The 16,663-nt window shown below is 46.7% G+C and overlaps 1 protein-coding gene across 2 annotated transcripts; it reads right to left on the bottom strand.

The window, feature by feature from the left end:
* Positions 1-6,070: 6,070 nt before the first annotated feature.
* On the bottom strand, positions 6,071-16,028 carry LOC143518465 (uncharacterized). Of its 2 annotated transcripts, none has more exons than XM_077010943.1 (7): positions 15,268-16,028; positions 14,766-15,092; positions 14,486-14,514; positions 14,244-14,304; positions 11,282-11,401; positions 10,989-11,066; positions 6,071-10,860 (listed from the first exon to the last, which is right to left on the bottom strand). In XM_077010943.1, the coding sequence occupies exons 1-7, from the start codon at positions 15,290-15,292 to the stop codon at positions 9,788-9,790; spliced, it is 1,713 nt and encodes a 570-aa protein (XP_076867058.1). In that variant the 5' UTR covers positions 15,293-16,028; the 3' UTR covers positions 6,071-9,787. The 2 variants fall into 2 exon arrangements, with proteins under 2 accessions (XP_076867058.1, XP_076867059.1); XM_077010944.1 differs by having other exon boundaries at positions 14,766-15,089.
* Positions 16,029-16,663: the final 635 nt, after the last annotated feature.

The raw sequence follows: 16,663 nt of genomic DNA, 5'->3' as shown, positions 1-16,663 counted from the left end.
ACACACTCGCTCACGTCCGCGTCGTTATTAAAACACAACACAACGTACATACATACACACACACAGACGATAACGGACAACGGACGTGCGCAATGTGAGGCACCGGTTGCTTCGCTGGGCGAGAGCGGAGTCTACCGGTCCCCAGCTCTAGTCACCGCCGTGTGACTTACGGGTTTTAACACAAACAACATTTAAACACGGCGGGACGAGTGGGGACAGACTCAACACTCTCTCAGACAATACACGACAAACACACAGCACGTAGACAAACACTTACCACGAGACATGACCACGAACAAAGGAGAAAGCAAGGGAGACTGGCGGCTTCCGAAAGGTGGCTGGTTATTCTGTGACGGCCAGGTGTGAGCAACTAAAAAGATTTGGGATTTTAAAGGATTTTATCCTGCACTGGTCTGTGGATGTGCAATAAATATCAAAAGTTAAACAATTTTCTGATCTACTCATTTCAACTGACTGTGGAAAAAAAAACTAAAAAAAAAAAAACTTAATTAATTGGCATATAACCTTTTTTAACTAACGCAAATAGTTACTTTCCCTGGTAACGAGTTACTTTTATTATAGAGTAATTCAGTTACTAACTCAGTTACTTTTTTGAACAAGTAGTGAGTAACGACTCAACCAATGGTCAACTGGTACAAATACAAGACATATATAGACAAACAATCGACCCTCAGGTGAGACGGATTGCGGGCTCCGCCCACCTGAGGGACGAACACAACACAACAACAAGACAACTGCCGCTGTGGGCAGAGGCGACCAGTAGGGGGCCGTCTTACCGTGACAGTCCCCCCCACCAAGCCACACTCCCCTCAACTGGGTGTGCAGCACACAGTGGCAGCACACGAAACAAAGGGGCGGGAGGGCGGGGACAAGGCAGGGACCTGCTCCCTGTGGTCCTGGAGCTGTAACACAAACACACAAATAGGTTAGCTCCCCCTTATTGGGCGAGGCCCTGGACCGACTGGGCAATCTATAAGATGACAACCACGCCCCAGTCGGTCACAGGGCCATCGCACCCTAGCGGGCATCTGATCAATGAGCCCCCCATGGTGTGCAGACGGAGAGCAACAGCTCCCCACTCGTCCATGGTGCATGAGTGCGCAGGGTTCCTCCCTGGGGCGAGGCTACTCCACCCACAAACCGCTCCCAGCTACCTTACCTCTCGGAGCTGACCCCTGCCTTTTGCTAGGGGTCACCCCATTCTCCAGGGGAGTCAACCACTCCCGGGGCCACTCATCACAAGGTGGACTCCTCCACCCAACCCAGGAGCACCAGAGACCAGGGCCCTGGGCACCCCAACAGTCCTGGGAACCCACCACAAGAACATCCTGGTCACCCCGAGCTCGAAGGGGAGGGTCTCCATCAGGACCCCACACTGTCCGGGAGAGCCACCTCGGGATTGTGTTGGTGCAGGGCTGCAGCGGAGTAGCGGTGGTCAAGAGACGTGGTCTAGGGTGGTCAGGCGGGAGACGTGGTCTAGGGAACAAGCAGAGTTTGGTGCACAGAGAGACAGTCAGGAATAAAGGCTTGGTACGCGACAACATGGAGGCAATACTTCGCAACCAGGAAGTGTTCCCCCCTGGTTCATACTCTGAGTTCTTGCAGGAGTTTTCAGACTTCCTGTCTCATGTAGTGCTATCAGCCGATAAGGTGATTATAGTGGGTGATTTTAATATCCATTTTGAAAATCTGTGTGACTCTTTTAGCATTCATTTTCAAGCAATTCTTGATTCAATGGGTATCACTCAGAATGTGGTGGGTCCTACGCATAACTGTAGTCATACTTTAGACTTGGTCTTGTCATTTGGTATTGACATATCCAGTTTAGCAATTCTTCCTCAGAGTGAGGCTGTTTCTGACCACAGCCTCATAACGTACGAGTTGTGTTTAACTGACTGTGTTCATCGGCCACCCCGCTATCAAATTAAACGAGCTATAACACCCAGCACCATAGCCGCGCTCACTGATATTTTACTGGGTCTGACAAACACTGATCCACTTGTAGCTCCGGAAGGACTAGAGCGTTTCACCGAGCACGTCGAGACTTCCCTTCGTACAGCTTTAGACAAAGTTGCACCACTACGATATAAGAGAGCCACGGAGAGAAGAATAGCGCCATGGTACAATGAGCACACGCGTAGCCTCAAACGAGCCGCGTGGATCCTGGAACGTAAATGGCGAAATATGAAGTTAGAAGTGTATAGACTATCATGGAAAAGCAGCCTTATTGAATATAAGCATGCCCTCCATATGGCAAAGTCCTTATACTTATCGGCCTTAATAGAAAAACATAAAAACAATTCAGGACTCCTTTTTAAAACTGTTTCCAGCCTTACGAGGAGTCATGAACAAAACAATTCTCTTATTCCACTAGAGTGTAGCAGTAACAATTTTATGAAATTCTTTAATGATAAGATTGATAAAATTAGGGAAAACATTAGTAGTGCTATCTCAGAGCCTGTCAACATGCCAATGCACCTTGACAGCTGTCTGGTCAGCTCTGATGCCCTGTTAGAGTCCTTCTCCCCAATTGGTCGTGAGAAGCTTATTTCACTGGTGAAATCTGCTAAACCCTCCACATGCATACTAGATGCTGTACCAACACATCTACTTAAAGAATTACTGCACAGCAATGTAGAACCGTTGCTTACTATAATAAATTATTCTCTGAGCCTGGGCTACGTTCCCAGTTCATTTAAACTTGCAGTCATCAAGCCGCTAATTAAAAAACCTGGTCTTAACCCCCAAGAACTGTCCAACTATAGGCCAATTTCTAATCTATCATTCATATCCAAAATTTTAGAGAAAGTAGTTTCTTCACAACTCTCTTCCTTCTTACAGACAGAAAATGTCTTAGAGTTATTTCAGTCTGGATTTAGAGCTCATCACAGCACTGAAACAGCACTAACTAAAGTACTGAATGATCTCTTAATATCCTCTGATAAAGGACACATTTCGTTTCTCATACTGCTAGACCTCAGTGCTGCTTTTGACACCATTGATCATAATATTCTACTTAATAGACTGGAGACACTCATTGGCATAAGAGGTCAAGCACTCTCCTGGTTCAGGTCCTACCTGACAGATCATTACCAATTTGTGCTAGTAAATAACGAATGCTCTGAGCATTCTAAAGTAAAGTATGGTGTCCCACAAGGATCTGTACTGGGCCCCATATTATTCTCATTATATATGCTACCACTGGGCACTATCATTCGTAGGCATGGTATTAGCTTCCATTGCTACGCAGATGATACTCAGTTGTATATATCTTCTAATCCAGATGATACCACCACAACTCTCAAGATTGAGAACTGCGTCCAGGATATTAAAAACTGGATGGCGTCTAATTTTCTTAAACTAAATTCTGACAAGACTGAGGTACTGATTCTTGGGCCTAAAGCTGTTAGAAGCAATTGGGCTGATATTCCCTTTACCCTAGATGGTTTTTCAGTAACACCAAAATCTACTGCAAAAAGTTTAGGTGTCACTATTGATTCTGATCTTTCATTTGACACACATGTATGCAATGTCACTAAGGCTGCCTTTTTCCATTTACGTAATATTGCCAAGCTGAGACACTTACTTTCATTAGCTGATGCAGAGAAGCTAGTTCATGCTTTTGTCTCGTCGAGATTGGACTACTGTAATAGTCTTCTAATTGGATGCTCTAAACCAGGGGTACTCAACTGGCGGACCGCGGTCCGGATCCGGACCCGAACGCAGTCCTGTCCGGACCCAATCTCATTCCTGATTAACTGGATACGGACCAAAACAAAACCATAGCATTTATTTCAGGACTACTGACAAAACACTCCGTCACGAGTGTTACGTTTGCCACCCCCGCTCAACAACTTACGTTCGCCACCCTGCTCAACAACAAGCCTGCCTGGTTGACGCTGCGTGAGCGGCGCGAGGGTCCGCGCGGCGAAAATAACGTAATCGCTGTGGCTCCGCGTGTGCGCGAGTGCCTCGCCCGCTGTCGGTTCGAGAGGTCGTGCACCTCTCGAATTTTGTAACTTCGCGCCGCGCTTCAACGCAATGAACAAAGTCACGTTTTCAGGGTTCATACACCTTTATAAGGTGGAATTCAAGCACTTGTACGTCACTTTCAAGGTCCATTTCATTATTTCCCAGCATGTTAACCATAATTAAGTTAAATATTTATACATATACTCGAAATAATTCGCTTTTTATCACATTATTTAATGGTGGTTTATTTAAAAAACGCCCAATCTTCACGTCTTCACGTTCTCTCATGTTTCGTCCTGGAATTACAAGAGGCTCGTATTTGTTAACCTAATACAAGAGAACTATTCAGACAGCTATTTGTTGTGAAACCAAGTAGTTACAATTTCAAGCATTTTAAAGTACCTTAACCTAAATTCCAGCACTTTTCAAACCTGAAACATATAGCAACATTAAAATTGGTCAGGTAAATGTTCATCCCCCTGTTTTGAGGGGTGTTTCTACCACATATCGTTTCGGACAAAACGCCTATCGGTGCGGAGAACACTGCAGTGATGCTCGCGAAAGTATAAACGCCTCCACTGTTCGCGCACCGTACCACCCCCCCCCCCCCCCCCCCCCCCCCCCCCGCGCTCAACCACTTACGTTCGCCACCCCCCGCCGCACCAGACCTCAGGGCACAGGTATCTGCCAAAATTGGACCGCGGACAAATTTAGTTGAGTACGCCTGCTCTAAACAGTCCATAAAGAAGCTACAACTTGTACAAAATTGGATGCTAGAGTCCTAACCAAGGCTAGGAAATTTGATCATATTAGTCCCACTCTCGCCGCACTACACTGGCTGCCGATTAAATATCGCATTGAATTTAAAGTTCTCCTGTTAACCTATAAGGCGTTAAATGGTCTTGCCCCACAATATCTGAGTGAACTCATTGATTACTACAACCCATCTCGCCCTTTGCGCTCCCAAAATGCTGGATTTCTCCTAGTTCCAAAAATTAGTAAAACTAATTAAAAGAGCTTTCTCTTTTAAAGCCCCTCAATTATGGAATAGCCTTCCAGCTCCAATCCGAGATTCTGACACAGTTCCAATCTTTAAATCTAGACTTAAGACTCACCTGTTTAGTCAAGCCTTCAGCTGATATTCCCCTTGTAAGGTGTAGGGGCTTGGGGGCCCCCAGACATTGAGATTTCTGGTGATCTGAGATGTTGATGCTGTCATCCAGCTGTGTCTTAGCATCACTCTATTTGTGACTATGACTTGACTGGAAAGCAATGTCTCAGTGAGCCCTCATGCCTGTAGTCACCTCTGGAGCCCTCCCTTTAGTTATGCTGCTATAGATTAGTCTGCCGGAGCCACATGCTGATCACTGGCACGTGAGCTATGTACATTTAAATCAATGGTGGTTTAAATTCATGTCCACTCAGTCTGTATTATCTATCTTCTTGCATGGCTCTACCCAAGACGATTGGATACAGGCACCTGCAGGCACTTGGGGGATGGTCTGGCTGCCGGTGGATGTGCTGATACCGGGGTTCACCTGGGGAGTAACACTGCAGTCGGAGCCTACAATACCAGCATCACTGCTCCGACACGGAATGAAAGCCTGGCATTAATCAACAGACATTTACAGTGACAATATCAAAACCCAGAACTTTCAATTCTACCTTTTACCTAGTCTGATTGTGTGAATTGTGTGTTACTTGTGTATTTGTGTGTTAACGGGCTGCCCAATGGAGGATGGGTTCCCTTTTGAGTCTTGGTTCTCCCGAGGTTTCTTCCTATTTCCCACCATCATAGGGAGTTTTTCCTCGCCACTGTCGCCTTTGGCTTGCTCATTAGGGTTCTGGACCCATAGTATTGTTAACCTTGTAAACCCTGTAAAGCTGCTTTGCGACAACTTGAGTTGTTAAAAGCGCTATACAAATAAACTTTGATTGATTGATTGATTGAAGTGTAGTTCTGGTGCTTAAGTACGTAAGGAATGTGGGCGTGGTGGTGAAACAGGTGAACTCGATGATGTCATCGGCTATTCCTGACATTTAGTTTACAAGTTTAACTCAAATGCGAATTTGAGGATACGTGCAAGGTCACATTTATTATAGTGAACATATACAATGTAGACCACAGGAGTGCAGGAATGCTGATGTGGTAGATTAAAGGTCAACCACTATGTCAAACTCAACCAGAAAAGCAGGGAGGGAACAGAAAGTGATCATGCCATCTGCATACCAGAACCCTGTAAAAATTTATCATCTTGACAAAACCTGTTAAACTCCATTAACATCAATGGGGAGAATCAGTGTTGCTTGGCTGGCAGAAAAGACACGCGATCTTGAAACATGTCTGAAAAATGGGTCCTTGAAAAAAAAAAAAGTAATAAATGTTGAAACAGAGACAGCAGAAAGTTGAATTTACACTCAACTCATGTAGCTTTGAAACTGAGGTACAATATGTTATGAATTCAAAACAAATCTAAATGGAAGGCCAGCAGGTTTGGTTGATTAAGTGGGAGAGAACTGAGCAGAACCAGTAATATAAGGAGAGGAGAGGAGCAGAGAAGAGAAGATAAGAGTAGAGGAGAGAGGAGGGAAGAGAGGAGAGGGGAGGAGAGAGGAGAGGGGAAAGAGTCCTATTTACAACCAAATAAGAGGGCTTGGCTAGTCAAACTTGCATATTCCACTGAAAGTTAACAAAGTGGCATTATCAAAAGGACAAACAGTATAAAAAAGTAGTAAACAGAAATTCAGGTACATCTGAATATATAATATAAAGGAGTTGTCACGTCTTGCCACCCCACCTGTCAAATGTACCTTTTGTTTTTCTAGCCATGTGTCTGTTTTGGTTCCCCATGTGTTTCTCCTGCCACTCCCAAGCCATTTGTAACCCCACCCCATGATTATCATTCCTACCTGTTTCTAGTTGTGTCCCTTGTTAGTCCAGTGTGTTTGAACCCTGTTCTTTGTTTTGTTCAGGGCTGGATATTTGTCTGTTTAACCTGTAAGTTATTTCCAGTTTGGTTTTCGTTTCTCTTTGTTTGTCATTATGAATCTCAGTGTTGGCTTGTTGAACCTGGACTGTGACCCTGACTCTGATTATGGATCTGCCCTTAATAAACCTGCTCTGCTCAGCACATGCATCCACCTCATCACTCACTGATGCCCTTGCATTACATGAGTAATAAACAGGAGTTCAGGTATATATGAATACATAATATAAGCAATTAGTAAACAGGAGTTCAGGTATATATGAATATATAATATAAATGAGTAGTAAACAGGAGTTCGGGTATATATGAATATATAATATAAATGAGTAGTAAACAGGAGTTCAGGTATATATGAATATATAATATAAATGAGTAGTAAACAGGAGTTCGGGTATATATGAATATATATGTCACGGTGAGGACCCCGGCCCCTCCCTTTTGGGCGTGTGTTTACATGTACTCGTCTGTGGTTTGTGGTTGTCTGTGGGTGCGGTTATGTCTTGTGAATATCTGTCTCACCTGTGCATCGTCTCGTAATCACGCGGGGCTAACGTGGTTTGTCTATTTAATGTGCGCTCGCGCAGTGTCCTGTGCTCGTCGTTGTCTGAGTCTGAATGTTCTCTGTGAACGTTGTCTAAGTCTGAACGTTTCAGGTCTACGTTACGTGTTTAAACGTGCGCATACTGCGCTATTCTGTGTCACAATAAACGTGACGTCTGTGACCAAGCCGGGATTTGTGTCTCATCCTTCGCGCTGCACCCGACGTCACAGAACGACGAGCCGTGTGAGACACCATGCCGGGCTACGCCACCTGACCGAATCAATCGAGCCAGCAAGCGGCGCCATCGTGCCTCTTCCCTTGGCCAGCGCTGCCAAGCCACTGCCAACCCCGAGCTCATGGAGCAGGACCCGCTATGCGCCTATACGCTGCACATGGCTCGGGAATCCTCCGTCCCCGAGATAGCGGACAACTTCCGCGAGCAGGCACGGCGGATGTGGCGAGAGCGACACCCCTCTCCTTCCCGAGACCCCTCGCCTCTGAGGATGGGTGCGTTCGTGCTTTGCTCTATGGAGAGCACTCCAGAGAGCGAGTTTGGGGAGGAGGACTCGCCAAGCGAGGGGGAGGAGGAGAAGGATTATCCTCCGTCTGAGGACTCCGCCTCTACCGTGGACTATGGTGGGAGGGAGGAGGAGGAAGACTACCCTCCGTTTGAGGACTCCGCCTCCACCGTGGACTACGGTGGGAGGGAGGAGAAGGAAGACTACCCTCCGTCTGAGGACTCCACCTCCACTGTGGACTACGGTGGGAGGGAGGAGGAGGAAGACTACCGTCCGTCTGAGGACTCCGCCTCCACCGTGGACTACAGTGGGAGGGAGGAGGAGGTGGACTACCCTCCGTCTGTGTGCTCGGGTGGCTCCGGGTGCACGGATGATGGGTCCTACACGGAGGAGGAAGAGGAGGAGAGTCCACCCCCTTCGGAGCTCTCCGCCGGGACGGTGAAGGGGAGGAGGAGTCCGGAGGCGGGCTCATTCCCCGAGAGCTCCGCAGGAAGCGATATGGACTGTTCCCGGGGTGGTAGCCCGGAGCAGCCCATGAGCTGGAGCCGTGGCAGTGAGGAGGCTATGGAGGAAGACACTCCCACTGCCGGGACCAGAGGGCGATCGCGGGGCGAGGACGGACTCCCATATGGCCCACCGAGGGGAGGGACTAGCCGCGCTGCACCAGGCGCGTCCGCCAGCCACGCTGCACCAGGCGCGTCCGCCAGCCGCGCTGCACCCGGTGGATGGTTTGCAGCGCAGGCTGGAGGAGGACCGCCCACCGCAGCGCCAGCAGCTCCCAGTCTCTATCCCCTGTTAGCTCTCCTCCTGGCGCGCAGCCTGGTGCCTGTTTCATGTGTGTGTGTGCCAGTGTTCGTAAGTCTTCCCGTATGTTTGCCAAACCCCCTTTTCCCGTTTGTGCCTATTTGTGTAAGTGTACCTGTTTGTGTGTTTGTGAACGTTCCGTTGTGTTTGTCTAACGTCTTCTCCCCCGTCTTCCCAGGGAGGGTGTTCTAGGCGGTCCGTGGCGGACGCTTCGCCAAGGGCGGTCACCTCCCAGACGCAGGACTGAGCGCGTCGGATCTGCCCATCGTCGTGGGTTTGGGGCACTCGGTCCTGTTGGCACCCCGGGACGGGTAGTGCCCTTAGAGGGGGCGTCTGTCACGGTGAGGACTCCCTTTTGGGCGTGTGTTTACGTGGTCCATGTGTACTCGTCTGCGTCTATGGTTGTCTGTGGGTGCGGTTATGTCTTGTGAATATCCATCTCACCTGTGCATCGTCTCGTAATCATGCGGGGCTAACGTGGTTTGTCTATTTAATGTGCGCTCGCGCAGTGTCCTGTGCTCGTCGTTGTCTGAGTCTGAATGTTCTCTGTGAACGTTGTCTAAGTCTGAACGTTTCAGGTCTACGTTACGTGTTTAAACGTGCGCATACTGCGCTATTCTGTGTCACAATAAACGTGACGTCTGTGACCAAGCTGGGATTTGTGTCTCATCCTTCGCGCTGCACCCGACGTCACAATATAATATAAATGAGTAGTAAACAGGAGTTCAGGTATATATGAATATATGAATATAAATGAGTAGTAAACAGGAGTTCAGGTATATATGAATACATAATATAAACGTTTAGTAAACAGGAGTTCAAGTATATATGAATATATAAACAAATAGTAAACAGGAGTTCAAGTATATATGAATATATAATATAAACGAGTAGTAAAATGTCTCCTTCATATATCAAATTGACTCCAAGCATCATCACCACCATCATTTACTTTCCAAACGGGCCCAAACACTCTGCTGGAGTTCAGGCAGGATGATCTTCATCAGGTCCCTCTCCGCTTCCATCCTGGCCTCTCCTTCATACAGCTCCCTGATCTTCTCCATCTCCACTTCATGCTTTTCTTCAATCTCTCTCCTTTTTGTTGCACTCTCCTTTTTCAATCTCTCTAGCTCCAAGTGAGCAACATTCTTCTGCCGAATCTCTTTCTCCAGCTCTCTCTCTATCTCTTCCTTTCTTTTCTTATCATGTTCCTCTGTTACTATTCTCTCAAGTTGACTTATTTGTTCTTCACGTTTATTTATTTGTGTTTGGCATTTATCAGCAGATTCTGTGAACTTGGTCAAACTCTCCTGCAACTTCCTCTCCAGTTTCTCTTTTGCTTTTCTTTCTTCTCTCTGTTTGGTTTCCCCTCTCTGTTCTGCAAATCTTTTCTCTATCTCCCTAACCTGACACATAGTTTGAAGGTAGACCTTACTGCTGTAAAGTCTATTATTATTTAGAATCAGCATCTCATCAATTTTCTCTAGTAACCTGGAGACCTGAATTTTATTCTTATTTTCCATAATGTTTAGCAAGTGAAACCTATTCCCACATTTTTCTACCAGTCTGATCAACTCTGGGCTCCCTACAAAATGCTGTTCAAAGCTGTAATCGTGTAGCTCACCAAAGACAGTGAAAAGGACCATGGTAAACGACCAACATCTCTGTCCAAATATCTCCTCCATTCTCTCCAACATCCCTCTCTCCTCTCCTGTAGACTGCTTCACTGGTATTACTAGAAGGAAGGCGTGGGGTCCTGGGGCAGACAGACGGACACAGAGTCCCACGTCCTGTCTCACCTCCTCCAGAGAGAGTTCAGGGCAGAACCAGTCAGGAGTGTCCACCACAGTCACCTTCCTCCCAGCCACCTCCCCCTGTCTGCTCTCACTCTGCTGGGGGAGTGTAGATGTAGCAGCCTGGCTCCTCTCCTCTCTGCCCAGGATGGTGTTTCCTGCTGCACTCTTCCCAGACCCAGTCCTCCCCAGCAGCACCAGCCTGAGGTTACACGGATGAAACCCTGAAATAAATTATACTTTACTTCAGGAAATGAGGGGAAAAAGAAGTCACTAAACTCCAAAGGCCTTAATTAATATCAAACCTCTAAAATTATCTTTATACAACTGAATCCTTTACTGAATTATTTACTTTCTGGATGCTTTTCTGCATCGCTGCTTCCAGTCCTTCTTTCAGTTCTTGTATTGAGTGATGAACTATCTTCATCCCCTGTAAAATGACAATGTCATTTACATTTCTTCAGAAACCACAAATACACAAAAGGGCTTATTTCATACATTTGTGAACTGTGTTTCTCACTGGTAGGTTACGACTTTTGCACCTCCCTGAAATGCGTCAGGTTTACGTTTACGGTTTACTTCACATTTACTAAGTTACTTCAGATTCTGATTTCAGATTTGCAAATCTGAGGTACAATAACTCACCTGTCTTCTGGTTTGACGACTCCTCCATCCTCTCGTCTTTATCGCTTAATTCCAAGTCCTTCACCTGAAGTGTTTCCTCGAGGATTTCTTCTTCGTAGCATATTTCTGTTCCCTGAATGTCTTTAAATATTAAATAAATAAAATATTTCCTATAACAATAAATCATGGGACAGTCATGGTCTGGTGGTTAGGGAACTGGTCTTGTGACCAGAGGGTTGTGGGTTTGATTCCCAGGCCCTGGGCCATGACTGAAGTACCCCAACTTCTTCCTGGCGGGCTCACCGCTTTCTCTCTCTCTCTCTCTCTCTCTCTCTCTCTCTCTCTCTCTCTCTCTGTGTGTGTGTGTGTGTTCTCACTGCACAGATGGGAAAATGTGGAGGACTAATTTCGATTGGGGTGAAAATCACAATTGACAATATGGAAACTTAATACATTTAGCCTACTGATCTGTGTGGTATCAAGGAACCAGTTTTGTGTTGTTTCTCCAGGCTCCATTCTCCAAAACCTAACTGATCCCCCACACAGCCAAAGAGATGAGGTAAAAAAAAATCAAGCATGTTGTCTCCTCATAAAGTTCTGGACACTATCTCACATGGCATACATACAGTATTTACTAATAACTCAGAGGATTGCAAACTAACCAGCCATAGTATAAGGTATGTTACGGACCATTAAAACACACAGATATGTCTTCAGAACAGATATGTCCATTATAACACACAGATTAAATATTAGCTAAATGTAATCTCATATGTCCTTAGAACAGACATGTGCATTAATAGACACAGATTGTGACGGGCGGGGGTGAGCAACAAAAAGGAAGCGATCACGCCAAGTCTCAGGGAAAAAGGATGGTTTAATAGAAAGTGTGCAAACCTAAAACCCGTGCACTATCTCCAAATTAAGGATATAATGACCAGCGGTCAACTGGTACAAAGACAAGACATATATAGGCAAACAAACGACCCTCAGGTGAGACGGATCACGGGCTCCGCCCACCTGAGGGACGCACATGACGTCACAAAACAACAACAACAACAGCCGCTGTGGACAGAGGCGGCCGGTAGGGGACCGCCTCACCGTGACAGACCCCCCCACCAAGCCGCACTCCCCTCCACTGGGTGTGTGGCACACAGCGGCTGCACACAAAACATGAAGGGGCAGGAAGGCAGAGACAGGCAGGAACACACCTCCTGCCGTCCGGGAGCTGAAACATAAAACACAAAACATTACACAGCTCACCTCCCCGGGCGGGACCCTGGACCGACCGGGCCGTTAACAACACAAAACCACGCCCCGGTCGGTCACAGGGCCCTCACGCCCTAACCGGCATTCAGCTGGTAAGCCCCATGGGTGTGAGGACGAGGGGCTACGGCTCCTCTCTCGTCCCTCGTGTGTGTGTGGGTGTGTAGGCTACCTCTCCAAGGCGTGGCTACTTCACCTCCTGGACCTACCTCCTCCCAGAGCTGACCCCTGCCTTCTGCTAGGGGTCACCCCAGCCTCCTGGGGTCACTGTGTGTGTGTAACTCCTCCACCCAAGCCAGGAGCGCCAGAGACCGAGGCCCAGAGCACCCCCGACGCGGGCTAGGGAGCAGCCCCAAGGGCCTCCTGGTCACCCTGGGCAGGAGGGAGGATCTCCATCCCCAGCAGGAGCTTTTCAGACCGGAGCCCCATGGTCCCCAAACATCCGGGGGCCCCAGCCCTCTAGGGAGGGGCTCTTCACGACCGGGCTCCGGTCACCCCACAACACAAGGGGGCTCCTGCCAGGTGGAGACCCCCACAAGGTCCAGGAACACTGCCAAGGAGAAGCACCTGCACAAAGAACACAACCTCACACACACACACACACACCACACACATATACAAACACGAAACACAAACGCGCCCTACCCTATTCAGGGCCTCCCTCGGGAGAGACGCCCTCCGTGCCACACCCCATGGCACGGGACCACAGCCGGTCCCCCCCCCAAACACACATTTAAGGGGAGGAGCATGTGTGGAATTATATTTAACAGTTGACATCACGCTAAGACAAAACACACACGCAAATACTAGACAAACAAAAAACGGTGTACAAACAGACAGACGGAACCCATCACACGCGCGCTCTGCTTACACACACACAGTGACGCGCGCCGCTCAGAGCCGCAGTCGCTCCCCACATTAAACACATGACACACGGGGAGCGAGGCGACAGTGACGAGCGGCAACCGCGTCACACATAAAACATTCAACATAGAACATAACGAGCACGCACACTGGTCCACACGTCCGTCACCTGTATAGACACCCTGGTGTTCGCCGTGCCACATACACACAAGCGCACGGCGAAACTCCCGCAACATACAACGGACACGAAGAGCTGTCTCAGGGCAGACTGCCCTGGTCCTCGCCGTGCTACACACACACACACACACACACACACACACACACACACACAAAACACAAAAGCACGGCGGAGCTCTTCAAACAAAACACGACGCAGACAAACACTTACCACGAGACCTGACCACGAACGAAGGAGAAAGAAAAAGAGACTCGGCGGCTTCCGAAGGGTGGCTGGTCATTTTGTGACGGGCAGGGGTGAGCAACAAAAAGGAAGCGATCACGCCAAGTCTCAGGGAAAAAGGATGGTTTAATAGAAAGTGTGCAAACCTAAAACCCGTGCACTATCTCCAAATTAAGGATATAATGACCAGCGGTCAACTGGTACAAAGACAAGACATATATAGGCAAACAAACGACCCTCAGGTGAGACGGATCACAGGCTCCGCCCACCTGAGGGACGCACATGATGTCACAAAACAACAACAACAACAGCCGCTGTGGACAGAGGCGGCCGGTAGGGGACCGCCTCACCGTGACACAGATTAAGTATTAGTTTAACATAATCTCATCTGTCCTTAGAACAGACATGTGCATTAATACACACAGATTAAGAATTAGCTGAACATAATCTCACCTGTTCTCAGAACAGACATGTCCATTTGCCTTCTCTCTTCTTCTGTCCATTTCATGTTCCACTATGAAACAGTTGTAATAACATCTCGTACATTACATAGCATGCATTTATTCATTTATTATTAATGTTAGTGTGAAACAAAACAAAGGTGAATTAGTGACTGTGTCTTATTTTAAATTATTAAACATACCAACCAAGAAACCAACATGTTCAATTAAAAGATAAATAAATGACCTTCTCACCTGCCGTATAATGGCTTGAAGTTTATGATCTGATAATGACAAAGAAATAATTGTTTTTATTAATTTTACTTTCAAAACCTGCACTTCCTATAGAGACTGTGATGTTCTGCTGTCTGAATGTGTTTGTATTTTGCTTTCAGTTTTAAGAGAACAGGGGGATTTCTGCTGCCTGAATACAGCTGCTGGATAATGAATCTACATACATTATACTAATGCATCACAGTTGTGCCTTTAGATCACTATTAATGATGAGGAATATGTGGAGCTCTGGGAAACGTACCCCAGAATAATCTTAAGGTAATCTCCGCCCTGTGATCATCAGTGACTTGACACAAGTAAATTCCTGAATCTGAGCTTCTGACTGGCTTCAGCTGTAAGGAGATGTTTCCTCTCTGCAGCTCCTCCGTGAACAGACTCACTCTGTCCTCGTAGCCCCTCCCCTCTGTCACCTGTCCGTTCTTATAGAGACAAACACAGTCTGTCCCCTTAAACCACCTGATCTCCATGGCAACAGCACTGGTTTGAGGAGACAGGTGACAGGAGAGAGTGACAGCAGAGCCAGACTGAGACCCGGAAAGCTGAGTGTTGAGTGTGAGTTTAAACACTGCTGGGATACACAGAAACACAAATATATATAATGTTAATCAGATTATGATTAAATGAAATTGTACTTAAATATTCTCCAATGTTTGCGTTACAAAAAAATAAGAAATACATATAAAAAGTAGGCCTACTGATAGGGCAAAAAATAACAACTGATGTGCAAGGGTAGTTTGACTTACATGTGTTTGCATTTGCCATTTGCATTTGTTTTATATTTCACAGCTTAAATCCTATATTACAGCGAGAGAGCGAGAGAGAGACAGAGAGAGAGAGATTTAACATTAGCGTTAAAGCTAAGTTTTGTATTCTCATTTATTACCAAGCTGTTCCAGTTTTGCTACCAGCCTTAAGTTAAACGTGTCAGCTTTAACAATTCAAAGAGACTCTAAAACAGGCATAATGATTTTGTCCTGAAAGGAAATGTAAATTTGTTTGTGTTTATTGTCGTGGCATGTAAAGGTTCTGTGGTCAGTCCATGAGGTGGGGGTTAATGAATGTTGTATTATTGGGGCACTATAAGAAACGAGTTATGTTACTACCAAGGACGGTAAAACACCAAGAGGCAAAGACAGTGGTTTTTGGAGATGAGGTGAGGGAAATTCCATGCTACATTAAAATATCCGTTAAAAGATTAAAAAATACTTGTATACATCTAGATCAAAGTTTGCGGAAATAAAATTATCAGTAGGGGAGACCGGGTATGGTTGTAACATAGGGTGACCAAACGTCCGTATTTCCCGGGACATGTCCGTATTTCACGTCCTGTTCCGGGCGTCCCGGGATATTTTTTAAAACTGTGGAAATATCCTGGTTTTTAAATTACGTTAATCGGGCCATTAATTCTACAGGCACTAGGACCCTGAGCACGGCGCTGTATGACACGGAATCCCTGAGCCTCATCAGTTGAGCCTCATCATACTCAACTGGCGGAGAACCAACAACTTACGTTCGCCACCCCCCCCCCCCCCGCTCGACAACTGACGTTCGCCACCGCCCCCCCCCCCCCCCCAACCCCCCCCAACTTGCGTTCGCCACCCCCCCCCCCGCTCGATACCTTACACACAGTGTCCTGGTTTTCTAAAACAAAAATATGGTCACCCTATGTAACATGGGGAGAGTTGTAACACCATCAGTTCCACCCATGGGCGCAGATGGAAATTCTGAAGTGAGGGGGACCAAGCTGTACAATATATACGTTTATGCTTGTAGATGTTAGATTTCGGATGGGGTCAATATAAATCTGGAGGGGACATGTCCCCCCCGTCCCCAGTGCCATCTGCGCCCCTGGTTCCACCGATCATGGATAAGTTAGGAGTCATATGATCATTTCAGTATTTACCCAATTCCTCCCTGATCCCACATGGTGAATATCAAGGCTGTAAACAGGCACATGCAGACTCAACCACGAAAAAACTGATTTTGAGGTGAGAAAGTAAATTTCTGAATCAAGACTATATTTTGTTTAGTACTTATACTATTGCAGATAAAACCATATGATATCTGCATATACATTAAACTGTAGTTTCTCAGTTAAATCGTGATGAATTTTTCCCGTTAATTTAAAATCACCTTGCT

This window comes from Brachyhypopomus gauderio, chromosome 7 (assembly GCF_052324685.1).
Source record: "Brachyhypopomus gauderio isolate BG-103 chromosome 7, BGAUD_0.2, whole genome shotgun sequence".
Classification (NCBI taxonomy): Eukaryota; Metazoa; Chordata; class Actinopteri; order Gymnotiformes; family Hypopomidae; genus Brachyhypopomus; species Brachyhypopomus gauderio.
The sequence above is the reverse complement of the archived record's forward strand: the minus strand, read 5'-3'. Positions and strand labels throughout refer to the sequence as shown.

Excerpts from the sequence above, each read along its gene's own strand:
- LOC143518465 (XM_077010943.1), bottom strand. The coding sequence starts at position 15,292 with ATGCAAATGGCAAATGCAAACACAT. Across the intron at positions 15,093-15,267 it reads AATGGCAAATGCAAACACAT|CAGTGTTTAAACTCACACTC; the intron begins GTAAGTCAAACT and ends TGTGTATCCCAG. Across the intron at positions 14,515-14,765 it reads TACCTTAAGATTATTCTGGG|ATCATAAACTTCAAGCCATT; the intron begins GTACGTTTCCCA and ends TGTCATTATCAG.